The sequence below is a fragment of the Entelurus aequoreus genome, linkage group LG27, assembly GCF_033978785.1.
Source record: "Entelurus aequoreus isolate RoL-2023_Sb linkage group LG27, RoL_Eaeq_v1.1, whole genome shotgun sequence".
NCBI classification, from domain to species: domain Eukaryota; kingdom Metazoa; phylum Chordata; class Actinopteri; order Syngnathiformes; family Syngnathidae; genus Entelurus; species Entelurus aequoreus.
The window spans coordinates 33,727,101-33,747,064 of NC_084757.1; the positions used below are offsets into that span (position 1 = coordinate 33,727,101).

At 27.6% G+C, this 19,964-nt stretch overlaps 1 protein-coding gene across 1 annotated transcript in view; it reads left to right on the top strand.

The window, feature by feature from the left end:
* The first annotated feature begins 1,369 nt into the window (after positions 1-1,369).
* The window catches only part of tmem45a (transmembrane protein 45a), a 29,340-nt gene continuing 10,745 nt past the window's right edge, over positions 1,370-19,964 (top strand). Inside the window, exons 1-2 of the mRNA XM_062039492.1 lie at positions 1,370-1,541; positions 15,892-16,096. Coding sequence (XP_061895476.1) covers positions 15,901-16,096 — 196 coding nt within the window. The 5' untranslated portion in view covers positions 1,370-1,541; positions 15,892-15,900. The remainder of the gene's footprint in view (positions 1,542-15,891; positions 16,097-19,964) is intronic.

Sequence of the window (19,964 nt, forward strand, 5' to 3'; positions counted from 1 at the left end):
GTAAGATACAAAGTGGAAATTATGAGATAAAAGGTGGAAATTATGAGACACAGAGTGGAAATTATGAGAAACAATGTCGAAGTTATGAAATAAAAAGTGGAAACTATGAGAAACAAAGTCGAAATTACGAGATAAAAAGTGGAAATTATAAGATAAGAAGTGGAAATTATGAGATACAAAGGGAAAATTATGAGATACAAATTCGAAATTATGAGATAAAAAGTAGAAATTATGAGATAGGAAGTGGAAATTATGAGATAAAAAGTGGAATTTACGTTATACAAAGTCGAAATTATGAGACAAAAAGTGGAAATGATGAGATAAAAAGTGGAAATTATGAGAAACAATGTCGAAGTTATGAGATAAAAAGTGGAAATTATGAGCAACAAAGTCATAATTATGAGATAAAAAGTGAAAATTATAAGATAAGAAGTGGAAATTATGAGATACAAAATCGAAATTATGAGATATGAAGTGGAAATTATGAGATAAAAAGTGGAATTTATGAGAAACAAAGTCGAAATTATTAGAGAAGAAAGTGAAAATTTTGAGATAAGAACATCAAAATTATGAGATAAAAATTATTCATGTTTCTCTTGTATCTCATAATTTCCACTTTTTATCTCATAATTTCCAATTTTTATCTCATAATTTCGACTTGCTTATCTCATAATATCCACTTTTTTTATCTTATAAATTCGATAATGTAGCTCACCCTTTTCACTTTTTATCTCATAATTTCGATTTTGTATCTCATAATTTCCACTTTTTTTATCTTATAATTTCGATAATGTAGCTCACCCTTTCACTTTTTATCTCATAATTTCGATTTTGTATCTAATAATTTCCACTTTTTTAATCTTATAAATTTGACTTTTAAAATGTCACAATTATGACTTTTACCTCATAATTACGTCATTGGTGTATTTCTAGTGGCGCAAACGGGCTTCTATAATCTTAAATCAATTCAAATGATATTTATAGACGTTTTCCGTCATTCATTTTTAAACAGATGTTGCCTTCAGGAACGACTCGTTTTTTCCCCCCACCATCACAATCCAATGTGTCCCCTGCAAGGTTTGTGAGTCAAACTACTCCAACTCAACACAAACACTTCGCTCTTCCTGCTGCTGTTTACTTCACGTACTCCTGGACTCGCCACCACTCGGCTCCGCTCGGTTCGACTCGGCTCTTCCCTCCGCCCCCGCTCCTTTCTTTAGGAGTGAAAGTGTGCACACGTGGACACCTGAGATTGACGTGGGCTTCGGCCAATAGAGGCGGGAGTCGATGACGTCAGTGGCCGCAGTCAGCCAATGAGGAGGCTTCTAGCTGAGCCCTGCAGAAGATGAGAAGAAAAAGGAGGAAAAAAGAAAGCAGATCGGAGGCGAGCAGGAGTCGGAGGAGAGACGCTGTTTACTTCACTTGATGAAGGCTCTTTTTACTCACTTTTTCAACAACTTTATTCAAGTCGGAGACAACCAACATGCTTTAAATTCCTGCCTTAACGTGTTTTCAAATCGGCATAAACTAAAGCTTCTTGGGTAAGTAAGTTAAGTAACCCCCTTCTTTATGTTTTCTTGACGTATTTAAAGTGTTGTTTTACTTCGGTTTACTAGTAAATAAACACATTTATCTTTGTACTCAACGACTAGTACACGCGGCACATACTTTTAGTAGTATTTTGAGTAAAAATACTTTTACGAGCGTTCTCTGCGTTAACACTGCAAACATCTTTTAAGACTTTCCTCTTGGTGGATAACTTCTAGAAAAAGGATGCCAGGTCCTCTTAAAGGGGAACTGCACTTTTTTTTAGGTGTTTTTTTTTTGCCTATCGTTTACAATCCTTATGTAAGACAGGAACACTTATGTTTTTCTGTATTAAATGCATTCTAAATGGTAAATAAACATTAGCAAGTGTCAGCTAGCTCTATAGCAGGGGTCACCAACCTTTTTGAAAGCAAGAGCTACTTCTTGGGTACTGATTAATGCGAAGGGCTACCAGTTTGATACACACTTAAATAAATTGCCAGAAATAGCCAATTTGCTCAATTTACCTTTAACTCTATGTTATTATTAATAATTAATGATATTTACACTTAATTGAACGGTTTAGAAGAGGAGAAAACACGAAAAAAAAATGACAATTACATTTTGAAACATAGTTTATCTTCAATTTCGACTCTTTAAAATTCAAAATTCAACCGAAAAAAAAAAGAAGAGAAAAACTAGCTAATTCGAATCTTTTTGAAAAAATTAAAAAAAACAATTTATGGAACATCATTAGTAATTTCTCCTGATTAAGATTCATTTTAGAATTTTGATGACATGTTTTAAATAGGTTAAAATCCAATCTGCACTTTGTTAGAATATATAACAAATTGGACCAAGCTATATTTCTAACAAAGACAAATCATTATTTCTCCTAGATTTTCCAGAACAAAAATGTAAAAAAACATTCTAAAGACTTTGAAATAAGATTTAAATTTGATTCTACAGATTTTCTAGATTTGCTAGAATTTTTTTTTTGAATTTTAATCATAATAAGTTTGAAGAAATATTTCACAAATATTCTTCGTCGAAAAAACAGAAGCTAAAATGAAGAATTAAATTAAAACGTATTTATTATTCTTTACAATAAAAACATTTTTTTTACTTGAACATTGATTTAAATTGTCAGGAAAGAAGAGGAAGGAATTTAAAAGGTAAAAAGGTATATGTGTTTAAAAATCCTAAAATCATTTTTAAGGTTGTATTTTTTCTCTAAAATTGTCTTTCTGAAAGTTATAAGAAGCAAAGTAAAACAATTAATGAATTTATTTAAACAAGTGAAGACCAAGTCTTTAAAATATTTTCTTGGATTTTCAAATTCTATTTGAGTTTTGTCTCTCTTAGAATTAAAAATGTCGGGCAAAGCGAGACCAGCTTGCTAGTAAATAAATACAATTTAAAAAATAGAGGCAGCTCACTGGTAAGTGCTGCTATTTGAGCTATTTTTAGAACAGGCCAGCGGGCTACTCATCTGGTCCTTACGGGCTACCTGGTGCCCGCGGGCACCGCGTTGGTGACCCCTGCCCTATACTATTTATCCAAAACCTCCATTAAGTTTTTATATACACGCTGTAAGTATATATGTCATGTAGTATCCGTCACATTCGTAATAACATGTACGAAACCCAAAACCAGTGAAGTTGTCACGTTGTGTAAATGGTAAATAAAAACGGAATACAATGATATATTCAATTGAATAGACTTCAAAGACAATATATTTAATGTTAATTTTTTTGTGTGCAAATAATCATTAACTTAGAATTTAGTGGCAGCAACACATCGTTTTGCTGAAATAAGCAGGGGCGTCCATGATAACGTTGCTTGGATGGCAACATATGTTGCTCCAAAAGCTGTATGTACCTTTCAGCATTCATACCTTTCAGCGCCATCACAGATGTGTAAGTTACCCATGTCTTGGGCACTAATACACCCCCATACCATCACACATGCTGGCTTTTACACTTTGCGCCTAGAACAATCCGGATGGTTCTTTTCCGCTTTGTTCCAAAGGACACGACGTCCACAATTTGCAAAAACAATTTGAAATGTGGACCACAGAACACTATTCCACTTTGCACCAGTCCATTTTAGATGAGTTCGCCGGCGGCGTTTCTGGGTGTTGTTGATAAATATTTTTTGGCTTTGCATAGTAGAGTTTTAACTTGAACTTACAGATGTAGCGACCAACTGTAGTTACTGACAGTGGGTTTTCTGAAGTGTTCCTGAGCCCATGTGGTGATATCCTTTACACACTGATGTGGCTTGTTGATGCAGTACCGCCTGAGGGATCGAATGTCCGTAATATCATGGCTTACGTGCAGTGATTTCTCCAGATTCTCTGAACCTTTTGATGATATTACGGCGCGTAGATGGTGAGATCCCTAAATTCCTTGCAATAGCTGGTTGAGAAATGTTGTTCTCAAACAATTTGCTCACGCATTTGTTGACAAAGTGGTGACCCTCCTTGTTTGTGAACGACTGAGCATTTCACGGACGCTGCTTTTATACCCAATCATGGCACCCACCTGTTCCCAATTAGCCTGTTCACCTGTGGGATGTTCCAAATAAGTGTTCGATGAGCATTCTAAGTCTTTTTTGCCACTTGTGCCAGCTTTTTTTTGGCACATGTCGCAGGCATCAAATTCCAAATGAGCTAATATTCGCAAAAAATAACAAAGTTTCTCATTCATTCATTGTATTCTGTTTTTATTCACCATTTACACAACGTGACAACTTCACTGCTCGTGTAGTATCCGTCACATTCATAATAACATGTAATATTAATACATTTCGCTCACTTCCCTTCAACAACAACAACACTACTAATCCTGGCAGACTTGACGAGAGACAACAAAGACTACTTTGGGACAAATGATGATCCAGAAATTTCTATTTTTGAATATAAGGAGGATGATCTACACGTTTTAGAAACAGATCCTGCTATGTTGTTGCAAACATAATAAAACAATCACTTACTGTACATTGTCTGCTCTCACTGGGGACTGACGGGATGTTTATGTCTTCCCGTTTACATAAAAAATTAATCATACTCCTCACAAAGCGTTAAAAGAGAGAAACATTTGTTTTTTTCATGTCTTTCTCGCCATCTCCGGGTGTAGTTGGATGTCAAAGTTGACCAACTTGTGGGTTTATGTCCACAACCTTCTACTCTCCAGGTGAGAGGCATGATTCATAAACCAGAATTAACTTTCACCAACTCAGAAGCGATGCAGCAGCTCAGTATGTCAATATAGCAGCATAAGATTGATAGCTCACTAAAAGTAGTTCCTCGGCGTTAGCACTTATAATAACAATATCACTAATACTTGTATTTTTGGATGTTTTTTAGAGGACTTTCTGGGCGCACTAGAGTAGGGTTGTTGGCTGCCTCCGACTTGCCCTATTTTATGATTTCATCACAAAGTTATACAATATCTTGTTATTTGTTACTGTTCTTATTTAAAAAATAAATAATAATAATTATAGTGAATGTTATTTTAAAAAAAAACTATGCAATGATTTCACAAAATGATACAATATTTTGTCCTTTAATATTACTTCTTTTTTTTTTTTTAAATTAAACATACCATAATGATAGTGAATGTCATATAAAAAAAGAAGAAAGAATATAAAATAAGTACAGAAAAAATTAAATTATTACAAAAAATACACTCTTATGAATAGATGTACAGAGAATCATCCTAATTGTACAGCATATCATACTTATTTCATCATTTAAATAGATACTGTACATATATACTATACATATATATACTTATACTGTACATATATGCTGTACATATATACTTATACTGTACATATATACTTATATTGTACATATATCTACTGCAAATATATACCTATACTGTACATATATACTTAAACTGTACATATATACTGTACATATATAAACTGTACATATATACTTATACTGTACATTTATCTACTGTACATATATACCTATACTGTCCATATATACTTATCTTGTACATATATACTTATACTGTACATATATCTACTGTACATATATAAACTGTACATATATACTTAAACTGTACATATATACTTATACTGTACATTTATCTACTGTACATATATACCTATACTGTACATATATACACTTATACTGTACATATATAAACTGTACATATATACTTAAACCGTACATATATTCTTATAATGTACATACTTTATATACTTATACTGTACATATATCTACCGTACATCTATACTTATATTGTACGTATAAACTTATACTGCACATATATCTATTGTACATATATACTTATACTGTACATATATATTTATATTGTACATACTGTATATACTTATACTGTACATATATACTTATACTGCACATATATCTACTGTACACATATACTTATACTGTACATATATACTTATACTGTACATATATACTTATATTGTACATACTTTATATACTTATACTGTACATATATACTTATACTGCACATATATCTACTGTACATATACACTTATACTGTACATATAACTACTGTATATATATACTTATATTGTACATACTGTATATACACTGTACACACACATATATACATATATATACTGTATATATATATACTTATACTGTACATACAGTATACACTTATACTGTACATATATACTCATACTGTACATACATATGTATACTGTACATATATACTTATACTGTATATATAAATACTGTACATATATACTTATACTGTATGTATAAATACTGTACATATATACTTATAGTGTATGTATAAATACTGTACATATATACTTATACTGTAGGTATAAATACTGTACATACGTACTTATACTGTACGTATAAATAGTGTTTATATATACTTATACTGTACGTATAAAAAGTGTTTATGTATACTTATACTGTACATATAAATACTGTTTATATATACCTATACTGTACATATATACTTATACTGTACGTATAAATAGTGTACATATATACTTATAGTGTGTGTATAAATAGTGTACATATATACTTATAGTGTGTGTATAAATAGTGTACATATATACTTATACTGTATGTATAAATAGTGTACATATATACTTATAGTGTGTGTATAAATAGTGTACATATATACTTATAGTGTGCGTATAAATCGTGTACATATATACTTATAGTGTGTGTATAAATAGTGTACATATATACTTATAGTGTATGTATAAATAGTGTACATATATACTTATAGTGTGTGTATAAATAGTGTACATATATACTTATAGTGTGTGTATAAATAGTGTACATATATACTTATACTGTATGTATAAATAGTGTACATATATACTTATAGTGTGTGTATAAATAGTGTACATATATACTTATAGTGTGTGTATAAATAGTGTACATATATACTTATAGTGTGTGTATAAATAGTGTACATATATACTTATAGTGTATGTATAAATAGTGTACATATATACTTATAGTGTGTGTATAAATAGTGTACATATATACTTTTAGTGTGTGTATAAATAGTGTACATATATACTTATAGTGTGTGTATAAATAGTGTACATATATACTTATAGTGTGTGTATAAATAGTGTACATATATACTTATAGTGTGTGTATAAATAGTGTACATATATACTTATAGTGTATGTATAAATAGTGTACATATATACTTATAGTGTGTGTATAAATAGTGTACATATATACTTATAGTGTGTGTATAAATAGTGTACATATATACTTATAGTGTGTGTATAAATAGTGTACATATATACTTCTAGTGTATGTATAAATAGTGTACATATATACTTCTAGTGTGTGTATAAATAGTGTACATATATACTTATAGTGTGTGTATAAATAGTGTACATATATACTTATAGTGTGTGTATAAATAGTGTACATATATACTTATAGTGTGTGTATAAATAGTGTACATATATACTTATAGTGTGTATAAATAGTGTACATATATACTTATGGTGTGTGTATAAATAGTGTACATATATACTTATAGTGTGTGTATAAATAGTGTACATATATACTTATAGTGTGTGTATAAATAGTGTACATATATACTTATAGTGTATGTATAAATAGTGTACATATATACTTATACTGTACATATATACTTATAGTGTATGTATAAATACTGTACATATATACTTATAGTGTGTGTATAAATAGTGTACATATATACTTATAGTGTATGTATAAATAGTGTACATATATACTTATAGTGTGTGTATAAATACTGTACATATATACTTATACTGTATGTATAAATAGTGTACATATATACTTATAAATAGTGTACATATATACTTATAGTGTATGTATAAATAGTGTACATATATACTTATAAATAGTGTCCATATATACTTATAAATAGTGTCCATATATACTTATAAATAGTGTACATATATACTTATAGTGTGTGTATAAATAGTGTACATATATACTTATAGTGTGTGTATAAATAGTGTCCATATATACTTATAAATAGTGTACATATATACTTATAGTGTGTGTATAAATAGTGTACATATATACTTATAGTGTGTGTATAAATAGTGTACATATATACTTATAGTGTGTGTATAAATAGTGTACATATATACTTGTAGTGTGTGTATAAATAGTGTACATATATACTTATAGTGTGTGTATAAATAGTGTACATATATACTTATACTGTATGTATAAATAGTGTACATATATACTTCTAGTGTGTGTATAAATAGTGTACATATATACTTATAGTGTGTGTATAAATAGTGTACATATATACTTATAGTGTGTGTATAAATAGTGTACATATATAGTTATAGTGTTTGTATAAATAGTGTACATATATACTTATAAATAGTGTACATATATACTTATAGTGTATGTACATATATACTGTACATATATACTTATAGTGTATGTACATATATACTGTACATATATACTTATACTGTATGTACATATATACTGTACATATATACTTATACTGTATGTACATATATACTGTACATATATACTTATACTGTATGTACATATATACTGTACATCCCTTGTTTTCTTGTCATGTTTAGTGATTGTGATTCCATGAATTTGGGATGAAACAACAAGGCGATGAAACACTTTTATGTTCTGCCTCAGTGGGAGGGGCTTGATTGCATGGTTGCCGTGGCGACGCGACTGTTTGCGCTCACGCTGAAGAGGAGGCAGCGTCTACTTGTGATGGGTGTGAGGGTCCTCCTCTCCCACGCCACAAATGAGCGACCTTTACAGCGTATTGTTGCACGAAATCACAGTTTTCATGTGCAGAGGTGTACTTACTACCATTTCACAGACAAATGATGCTATTTATAGTCACGCTAGAGAGTAAGCCAGGGGTGACCACATTTTTAATCAGGTACTTTATTATGTAGACATGCTAACAGTATTTAATTATATACATTATTGTGTAGACATGCTAACAGTATTTAATTATATACATTATTATGTAGACATGCTAACAGAATTTAATTATATACATTATTATGTAGACATGCTAACAGTATTTAGTTATATACATTATTATGTAGACATGCTAACATAATTTAATTATATACATTATTATGTAGACATGCTAACAGTATTTAATTATATACATTATTATGTAGACATGCTAACAGTATTTAATTATATACATTATTATGTAGACATGCTAACAGTATTTAATTATATACATTATTATGTAGACATGCTAACAGTATTTAATCATATACATTATTATGTAGACATGCTAACAGTATTTAATCATATACATTATTATGTAGACATGCTAACAGTATTTAATCATATACATTATTATGTAGACATGCTAACAGTATTTAATTATATACATTATTATGTAGACATGCTAACAGTATTTAATCATGTACTTTATTATGTAGACATGCTAACAGTATTTAATTATATACATTATTATGTAGACATGCTAACAGAATTTAATTATATACATTATTATGTAGACATGCTAACAGTATTTAATCATGTACTTTATTATGTAGACATGCTAAAAGTATTTAATATATACATTATTATGTAGACATGCTAACAGTATTTAATTATATACATTATCATGTAGACATGCTAACAGTATTTAATTATATACATTATTATGTATACATACTAACAGTATTTAATAATCTACATTATTATGTATACATGCTAACATAATTTAATTATATACTTTATTATGTAGACATGCTAACAGTATTTAATCATGTACTTTATTATGTAGACATGCTAACAGTATTTAATTATATACATTATTATGTAGACATGCTAACAGAATTTAATTATATACATTATTATGTAGACATGCTAACAGTATTTAATTATATACATTATTATGTATACATGCTAACAGTATTTAATTATATACATTATTATGTAGACATGCTAACAGAATTTAATTATATACATTATTATGTAGACATGCTAACAGTATTTAATTATATACATTATTATGTAGACATGCTAACAGTATTTAATCATAAACATGATTATGTAGACATGCTAACAGTATTTAATCATGTACATTATTATGTAGACATGCTAATAGTATTTAATCATATACATGATTATGTAGACATGTTAACAGTATTTAATTATATACATTATTATTTAGAGATGCTAACAGTATTTAATCATGTACATTATTATGTAGACATGCTAACAGTATTTAATCATATACATGATTATGTAGACATGCTAACAGTATTTAATTATATACATTATTCTGTATACATGCTAACAGTATTTAATTATATACATTATTATGTAGACATGCTAACATAATTTAATTATATACATTATTATGTAGACATGCTAACAGTATTTAATTATATACATTATTATTTACAGATGCTAACAGTATTTAATCATGTACATTATTATGTAGACATGCTAATAGTATTTAATCATAAACATTATTATGTAGACATGCTAGCAGTATTTAATCATATACATTATTATGTAGACATGCTAACAGTATTTATTCATAAACATGATTATGTAGACATGCTAACAGTATTTATTCATAAACATGATTATGTAGACATGCTAAAAGTACTTAATTATATACATTATTATTTAGAGATGCTAACAGTATTTAATCATGTACATTATTATGTAGACATGATAACAGTATTTAAGCATAAACATTATTATGTAAACAAGCTAACAGTATTTAATCATATACATTGTTATGTAGACATGCTAACAGTATTTAATCATAAACATTATTATGTAGACATGGTAACAGTATTTAATTATATACATTATTATGTAGACATGCTAACAGTATTTAATCATAAACATTATTATGTAGACATGCTAACAGTATTTAATTATATACATTATTATGTAGACATGCTAACAGTATTTAATCATATACATTATTATGTATATATGCTAACAGTATTTATTCATAAACATTATTATGTATAAATGATAACAGTATTTAATCATAAACATTATTATGTATAAATGATAACAGTATTTAATCATAAACATTATTATGTATAAATGATAACAGTATTTAATCATAAACATTATTATTTAGACTTGCTAACAGTATTTAATCATAAACATTATTATGTAGACATGCTAACAGTATTTAATCATAAACATTATTATGTAGACTTGCTAACAGTATTTCATCATGTACATTATTATGTAGACATGCTAATAGTATATAATTATGTACATTATTATGTAGACATGCTAACAGTATTTAATTATGTACATTATTATGTATACATGCTAATCGTTTTTAATTATGTACATTATTATGTAGACACGCTAACATTATTTAATTATGTACATTATTATGTAGACATGCTAACAGTATTTAATTATATACATTATTATGTAGACATGCTAACAGTATTTAATCATGTAGACATGCTAACAGTATTTAATCATAAACATTATTATGTAAACATGCTAACAGTATTTAATTATATACATTATTATGTAGACATGCTAACAGTATTTAATTATGTAGACATGCTAACAGTATTTAATCATATACATTATTATGTAGACATGCTAACAGTATTTATTCATAAACATTATTTTGTATAAATGATAACAGTATTTAATCATAAACATTATTATTTAGACTTGCTAACAGTATTTAATCATAAACATTATTATGTAAACTTGCTAACAGTATTTAATCATAAACATTATTATTTAGACATGCTAACAGTATTTAATCATAAATATTATTATGTAGACTTGCTAACAGTATTTAATCATGTACATTATTATGTAGACATGCTAACAGTATTTAATTATATACATTATTATGTAGACATGCTAACAGTATTTAATTATATACATTATTATGTAGACATGCTAACAGTATTTAATTATATACATTATTATGTAGACATGCTAACAGTATTTAATCATAATTATTATTATGAAGACATGCTAACAGTATTTAATCATAAACATTATTATGTAGACATGCTAACAGTATTTAATTATATACATTATTATGTAGACATGCTAACATTATTTAATCATAATTATTATTATGAAGACATGCTGACAGTATTTAATCATAAACATTATTATGTAGACATGCTAACAGTATTTAATCATATACATTATTATGTAGACATGCTAACAGTATTTAATCATAATTATTATTATGTAGACATGCTAACAGTATTTAATCATAAACATTATTATGTAGACATGCTAACAGTATTTATTCATAAACATTATTTTGTATAAATGATAACAGTATTTAATCATAAACATTATTATTTAGACATGCTAACAGTATTTAATCATAAATATTATTATGTAGACTTGCTAACAGTATTTAATCATGTACATTATTATGTAGACATGCTAACAGTATTTAATTATATACATTATTATGTAGACATGCTAACAGTATTTAATTATATACATTATTATGTAGACATGCTAACAGTATTTAATCATAATTATTATTATGAAGACATGCTAACAGTATTTAATCATAAACATTATTATGTAGACATGCTAACAGTATTTAATTATATACATTATTATGTAGACATGCTAACAGTATTTAATCATATACATTATTATGTAGACATGCTAACAGTATTTAATCATAATTATTATTATGTAGACATGCTAACAGTATTTAATCATAAACATGATTATGTAGACATGCTAACAGTATTTAATCATGTACATTATTATGTAGACATGCTAATAGTATTTAATCATATACATGATTATGTAGACATGTTAACAGTATTTAATTATATACATTATTATTTAGAGATGCTAACAGTATTTAATCATGTACATTATTATGTAGACATGCTAACAGTATTTAATCATATACATGATTATGTAGACATGCTAACAGTATTTAATTATATACATTATTCTGTATACATGCTAACAGTATTTAATTATATACATTATTATGTAGACATGCTAACATAATTTAATTATATACATTATTATGTAGACATGCTAACAGTATTTAATTATATACATTATTATTTACAGATGCTAACAGTATTTAATCATGTACATTATTATGTAGACATGCTAATAGTATTTAATCATAAACATTATTATGTAGACATGCTAGCAGTATTTAATCATATACATTATTATGTAGACATGCTAACAGTATTTATTCATAAACATGATTATGTAGACATGCTAACAGTATTTATTCATAAACATGATTATGTAGACATGCTAAAAGTACTTAATTATATACATTATTATTTAGAGATGCTAACAGTATTTAATCATGTACATTATTATGTAGACATGATAACAGTATTTAAGCATAAACATTATTATGTAGACATGCTAACAGTATTTAATCATATACATTGTTATGTAGACATGCTAACAGTATTTAATCATAAACATTATTATGTAGACATGGTAACAGTATTTAATTATATACATTATTATGTAGACATGCTAACAGTATTTAATCATAAACATTATTATGTAGACATGCTAACAGTATTTAATTATATACATTATTATGTAGACATGCTAACAGTATTTAATCATATACATTATTATGTATATATGCTAACAGTATTTATTCATAAACATTATTATGTATAAATGATAACAGTATTTAATCATAAACATTATTATGTATAAATGATAACAGTATTTAATCATAAACATTATTATGTATAAATGATAACAGTATTTAATCATAAACATTATTATTTAGACTTGCTAACAGTATTTAATCATAAACATTATTATGTAGACATGCTAACAGTATTTAATCATAAACATTATTATGTAGACTTGCTAACAGTATTTCATCATGTACATTATTATGTAGACATGCTAATAGTATATAATTATGTACATTATTATGTAGACATGCTAACAGTATTTAATTATGTACATTATTATGTATACATGCTAATCGTTTTTAATTATGTACATTATTATGTAGACACGCTAACATTATTTAATTATGTACATTATTATGTAGACATGCTAACAGTATTTAATTATATACATTATTATGTAGACATGCTAACAGTATTTAATCATGTAGACATGCTAACAGTATTTAATCATAAACATTATTATGTAAACATGCTAACAGTATTTAATTATATACATTATTATGTAGACATGCTAACAGTATTTAATTATGTAGACATGCTAACAGTATTTAATCATATACATTATTATGTAGACATGCTAACAGTATTTATTCATAAACATTATTTTGTATAAATGATAACAGTATTTAATCATAAACATTATTATTTAGACTTGCTAACAGTATTTAATCATAAACATTATTATGTAAACTTGCTAACAGTATTTAATCATAAACATTATTATTTAGACATGCTAACAGTATTTAATCATAAATATTATTATGTAGACTTGCTAACAGTATTTAATCATGTACATTATTATGTAGACATGCTAACAGTATTTAATTATATACATTATTATGTAGACATGCTAACAGTATTTAATTATATACATTATTATGTAGACATGCTAACAGTATTTAATTATATACATTATTATGTAGACATGCTAACAGTATTTAATCATAATTATTATTATGAAGACATGCTAACAGTATTTAATCATAAACATTATTATGTAGACATGCTAACAGTATTTAATTATATACATTATTATGTAGACATGCTAACATTATTTAATCATAATTATTATTATGAAGACATGCTGACAGTATTTAATCATAAACATTATTATGTAGACATGCTAACAGTATTTAATCATATACATTATTATGTAGACATGCTAACAGTATTTAATCATAATTATTATTATGTAGACATGCTAACAGTATTTAATCATAAACATTATTATGTAGACATGCTAACAGTATTTATTCATAAACATTATTTTGTATAAATGATAACAGTATTTAATCATAAACATTATTATTTAGACATGCTAACAGTATTTAATCATAAATATTATTATGTAGACTTGCTAACAGTATTTAATCATGTACATTATTATGTAGACATGCTAACAGTATTTAATTATATACATTATTATGTAGACATGCTAACAGTATTTAATTATATACATTATTATGTAGACATGCTAACAGTATTTAATCATAATTATTATTATGAAGACATGCTAACAGTATTTAATCATAAACATTATTATGTAGACATGCTAACAGTATTTAATTATATACATTATTATGTAGACATGCTAACAGTATTTAATCATATACATTATTATGTAGACATGCTAACAGTATTTAATCATAATTATTATTATGTAGACATGCTAACAGTATTTAATCCTAAACATTATTATGTAGACATGCTAACAGTATTTAATCATAATTATTATTATGTAGACATGCTAACAGTATTTAATCATAATTATTATTATGTAGACATGCTAACAGTATTTAATCATATACATTATTATGTAGACATGCTAACAGTATTTGATAATATACATTATTATGTAGACATGCTAACAGTATTTAATCATGTAGACATGCTATAAATAAGTAATATATATTTATTTAAAAAACAACTTTTACATTTTCAACAGACTTATCAATAGATATAACGGTTTTGTTTATTTTTTAATGGGTTTTATGTTTCATGCTCTTGTTGTAAAAAAAAGAATATAATTATTTTAAATAAAAGATATGATAATTAAATGTCATGCATGTGTGAATCCACTGTAATGAAGTTGTTCTCCTGTGTGGACGTGATGGGCCTGCAGTACATGAGTGCAACCTGCAGGGGCGCTGTTGATGACTAGCGTGTTCCTTTCCTGGTTCCCAGGTGCTCGCCATGGGGAGCTTTAAGGGCCACGCGCTACCCGGAACCTTCTTCCTGCTGGGCGGGCTCTGGTGGACGGCCAAGTTCTCGCTGTGGCACGCCACTCGCAGGAACAGGAACATCGGCTCCACGCGACTCACCAGCCGGGCGTCACAGCGCCGCCTGGAGGTGGTGGAATGTTCCCTCATCCTCTTCTTCTCTTTTGTGGGTGAGCTTGCACTCACTTAGTGTGCGTGTCACGCTAGCAGCATTTCATCATATACATTATTATGTAAACATGCTAACAGTATTTCATCATATACATTATTATGTAAACATGCTAACAGTATTTAATAATATACATTATTATGTAGACATGCTAACAGTATTTAATAATATACATTATTATGTAGACATGCTAGCAGCATTTCATCATATACATTATTATGTAAACATGCTAACAGTATTTCATCATATACATTATTATGTAAACATGCTAACAGTATTTAATAATATACATTATTATGTAGACATGCTAACAGTATTTCATCATATACATTATTATGTAAACATGCTAACAGTATTTCATCATATACATTATTATGTAAACATGCTAACAGTATTTAATCATATACATTATTATGTAAACATGCTAACAGTATTTAATAATATACATTATTATGTAAACATGCTAACAGTATTTAATAATGTACATTATTATGTAGACATGCTAACAGTATTTAATAATATACATTATTATGTAGACATGCTAACAGTATTTAATCATGTACATTATTATGTAGACATGCTAACAGTATTTAATCATATACATTATTATGTAAACATGCTAACAGTATTTAATAATATACATTATTATGTAAACATGCTAACAGTATTTAATAATGTACATTATTATGTTGACATGCTAACAGTATTTAATAATATACATTATTATGTAGACATGCTAACAGTATTTAATCATGTACATTATTATGTAGACATGCTAACAGTATTTAATAATATACATTATTATGTAAACAAGCTAACAGTATTCAATCATATACATTATTATGTAGACATGCTAACATTATTTAATCATATACATTATTATGTAGACATGCTAACAGTAATGTTAATCTACATAATGGTTTAGACATGCTAACAGTAATGTTGATGTACATGATAGTTTAGACATGCTAACAGTAATGTTAATCTACATGATGGTTTAAACATGCTAACAGTAATGTTAATGTACATGACATGCTAACAGTAATGTTAATGTACATGATGGTTTAGACATGCTAACAGTAATGTTAATGTACATGACATGCTAACAGTAATGTTAATGTACATGATTGTTTAGACATGCTAACAGTATTGTTAATGTACATGACATGCTAACAGTAATTTTAATGTACATGACATGATAACAGTAATGTTAATGTACATGATGGTTTAGACATGCTAACAGTAATGTTAATGTACATGACATGCTAACAGTAATGTTAATGTACATGATTGTTTATACATGCTAACAGTAATGTGAATGTACATGACATGCTAACAGTAATGTTAATGTACATGACGGTTTAGACATGCTAACAGTAATGTTAATGTACATGATTGTTTAGACATGCTAACAGTATTGTTAATGTACATGACATGATAACAGTAATGTTAATGTACATGATGGTTTAGACATGCTAACAGTAATGTTAATGTACATGACATGCTAACAGTAATGTTAATGTACATGATTGTTTATACATGCTAACAGTAATGTTAATGTACATGACATGCTAACAGTAATGTTAATGTACATGACGGTTTAGACATGCTAACAGTAATGTTAATGTACATGACATGCTAACAGTAGTGTTAATGTACATGACATGTTAACAGTAAAGTTAATGTACATGACATGCTAACAGTAATGTTAATGTACATGATTGTTTAGACATGCTAACAGTAATGTTAATGTACATGAAATGCTAACAGTAATGTTAATGTACATGACATGCTAACAGTAAAGTTAATGTACATGATGGTTTAGACATGCTAACAGTAAAGTTAATGTACATGACATGCTAACAGTAAAGTTAATGTACATGATGGTTTAGACATGCTAACAGTAATGTTAATGTACATGCCATGCTAACAGTAAAGTTAATGTACATGACATACATGCTAACAGTAAAGTTAATGTACATGACATACATGCTAACAGTAAAGTTAATGTACATTACATGCTAACAGCAAAGTTAATGTACATGACATACATGCTAACAGTAAAGTTAATGTACATGACATACATGCTAACAGTAAAGTTAATGTACATTACATGCTAACAGTAAAGTTAATGTACATGACATACATGCTAACAGTAAAGTTAATGTACATTACATGCTAACAGTAAAGTTAATGTACATGACATACATGCTAACAGTAAAGTTAATGTACATTACATGCTAACAGCAAAGTTAATGTACATGACATACATGCTAACAGTAAAGTTAATGTACATGACATACATGCTAACAGTAAAGTTAATGTACATTACATGCTAACAGTAAAGTTAATGTACATGACATACATGCTAACAGTAAAGTTAATGTACATTACATGCTAACAGTAAAGTTAATGTACATGACATACATGCTAACAGTAAAGTTAATGTACATGACATGCTAACAGTAAAGTTAATGTACATGATGGTTTAGACATGCTAACAGTAAAGTTAATGTACATGATGGATTAGGCATGCTAACAGTAAAGTTAATGTACATGACATACATGCTAACAGTAAAGTTAATGTACATGATGGATTAAGCATGCTAAATGTACATGATGACATGCTAACAGTAAAGTTAATGTACATGATGGTTTAGACATGCTAACAGTAATGTTAATGTACATGATGACATGCTAACAGTAAAGTTAATGTACATGATGGTTCAGACATGCTAACAGTAAAGTTAATGTACATGATGACATGCTAAGAGTAAAGTTAATGTACATGACATGCTAAGAGTAAAGTTAATGTACATGATGACATGCTAAGAGTAAAGTTAATGTACATGACATGCTAAGAGTAAAGTTAATGTACATGATGACATGCTAAGAGTAAAGTTAATGTACATGACATGCTAAGAGTAAAGTTAATGTACATGACATACATGCTAAGAGTAAAGTTAATGTACATGATGGTTTAGACATGCTAACAGTAATGTTAATGTACATTACATGCTAAGAGTAAAGTTAATGTACATGATGACATGCTAAGAGTAAAGTTAATGTACATGATGACATGCTAAGAGTAAAGTTAATGTACATGATGGTTTAGACATGCTAACAGTAAAGTTAATGTACATGACATACATGCTAAGAGTAAAGTTAATGTACATGATGACATGCTAACAGTAATGTTAATGTACATGATGACATGCTAAGAGTAAAGTTAATGTACATGATGGTTTAGACATGCTAAGAGTAAAGTTAATGTACATGATGACATGCTAAGAGTAAAGTTAATGTACATGATGACATGCTAAGAGTAAAGTTAATGTACATGATGACATGCTAAGAGTAAAGTTAATGTACATGATGACATGCTAAGAGTAAAGTTAATGTACATGATGACATGCTAACAGTAAAGTTAATGTACATGATGACATGCTAAGAGTAAAGATAATGTACATGATGGTTTAGGCATGCTAACAGTAAAGTTAATGTACATGACATACATGCTAAGAGTAAAGTTAATGTACATGATGACATGCTAAGAGTAAAGTTAATGTACATGATGGTTTAGACATGGTAACAGTAAAGTTAATGTACATGACATGCTAACAGTAAAGTTAATGTACATGATGGTTTAGGCATGCTAACAGTAAAGTTAATGTACATGATAACATGCTAACAGTAAAGTTAATGTACATGATGACATGCTAAGAGTAAAGTTAATGTACATGATGACATGCTAAGAGTAAAGAGTAAAGTTAATGTACATTACATGCTAAGAGTAAAGTTAATGTACATGACATACATGCTAAGAGTAAAGTTAATGTACATGATGACATGCTAAGAGTATAGTTAAT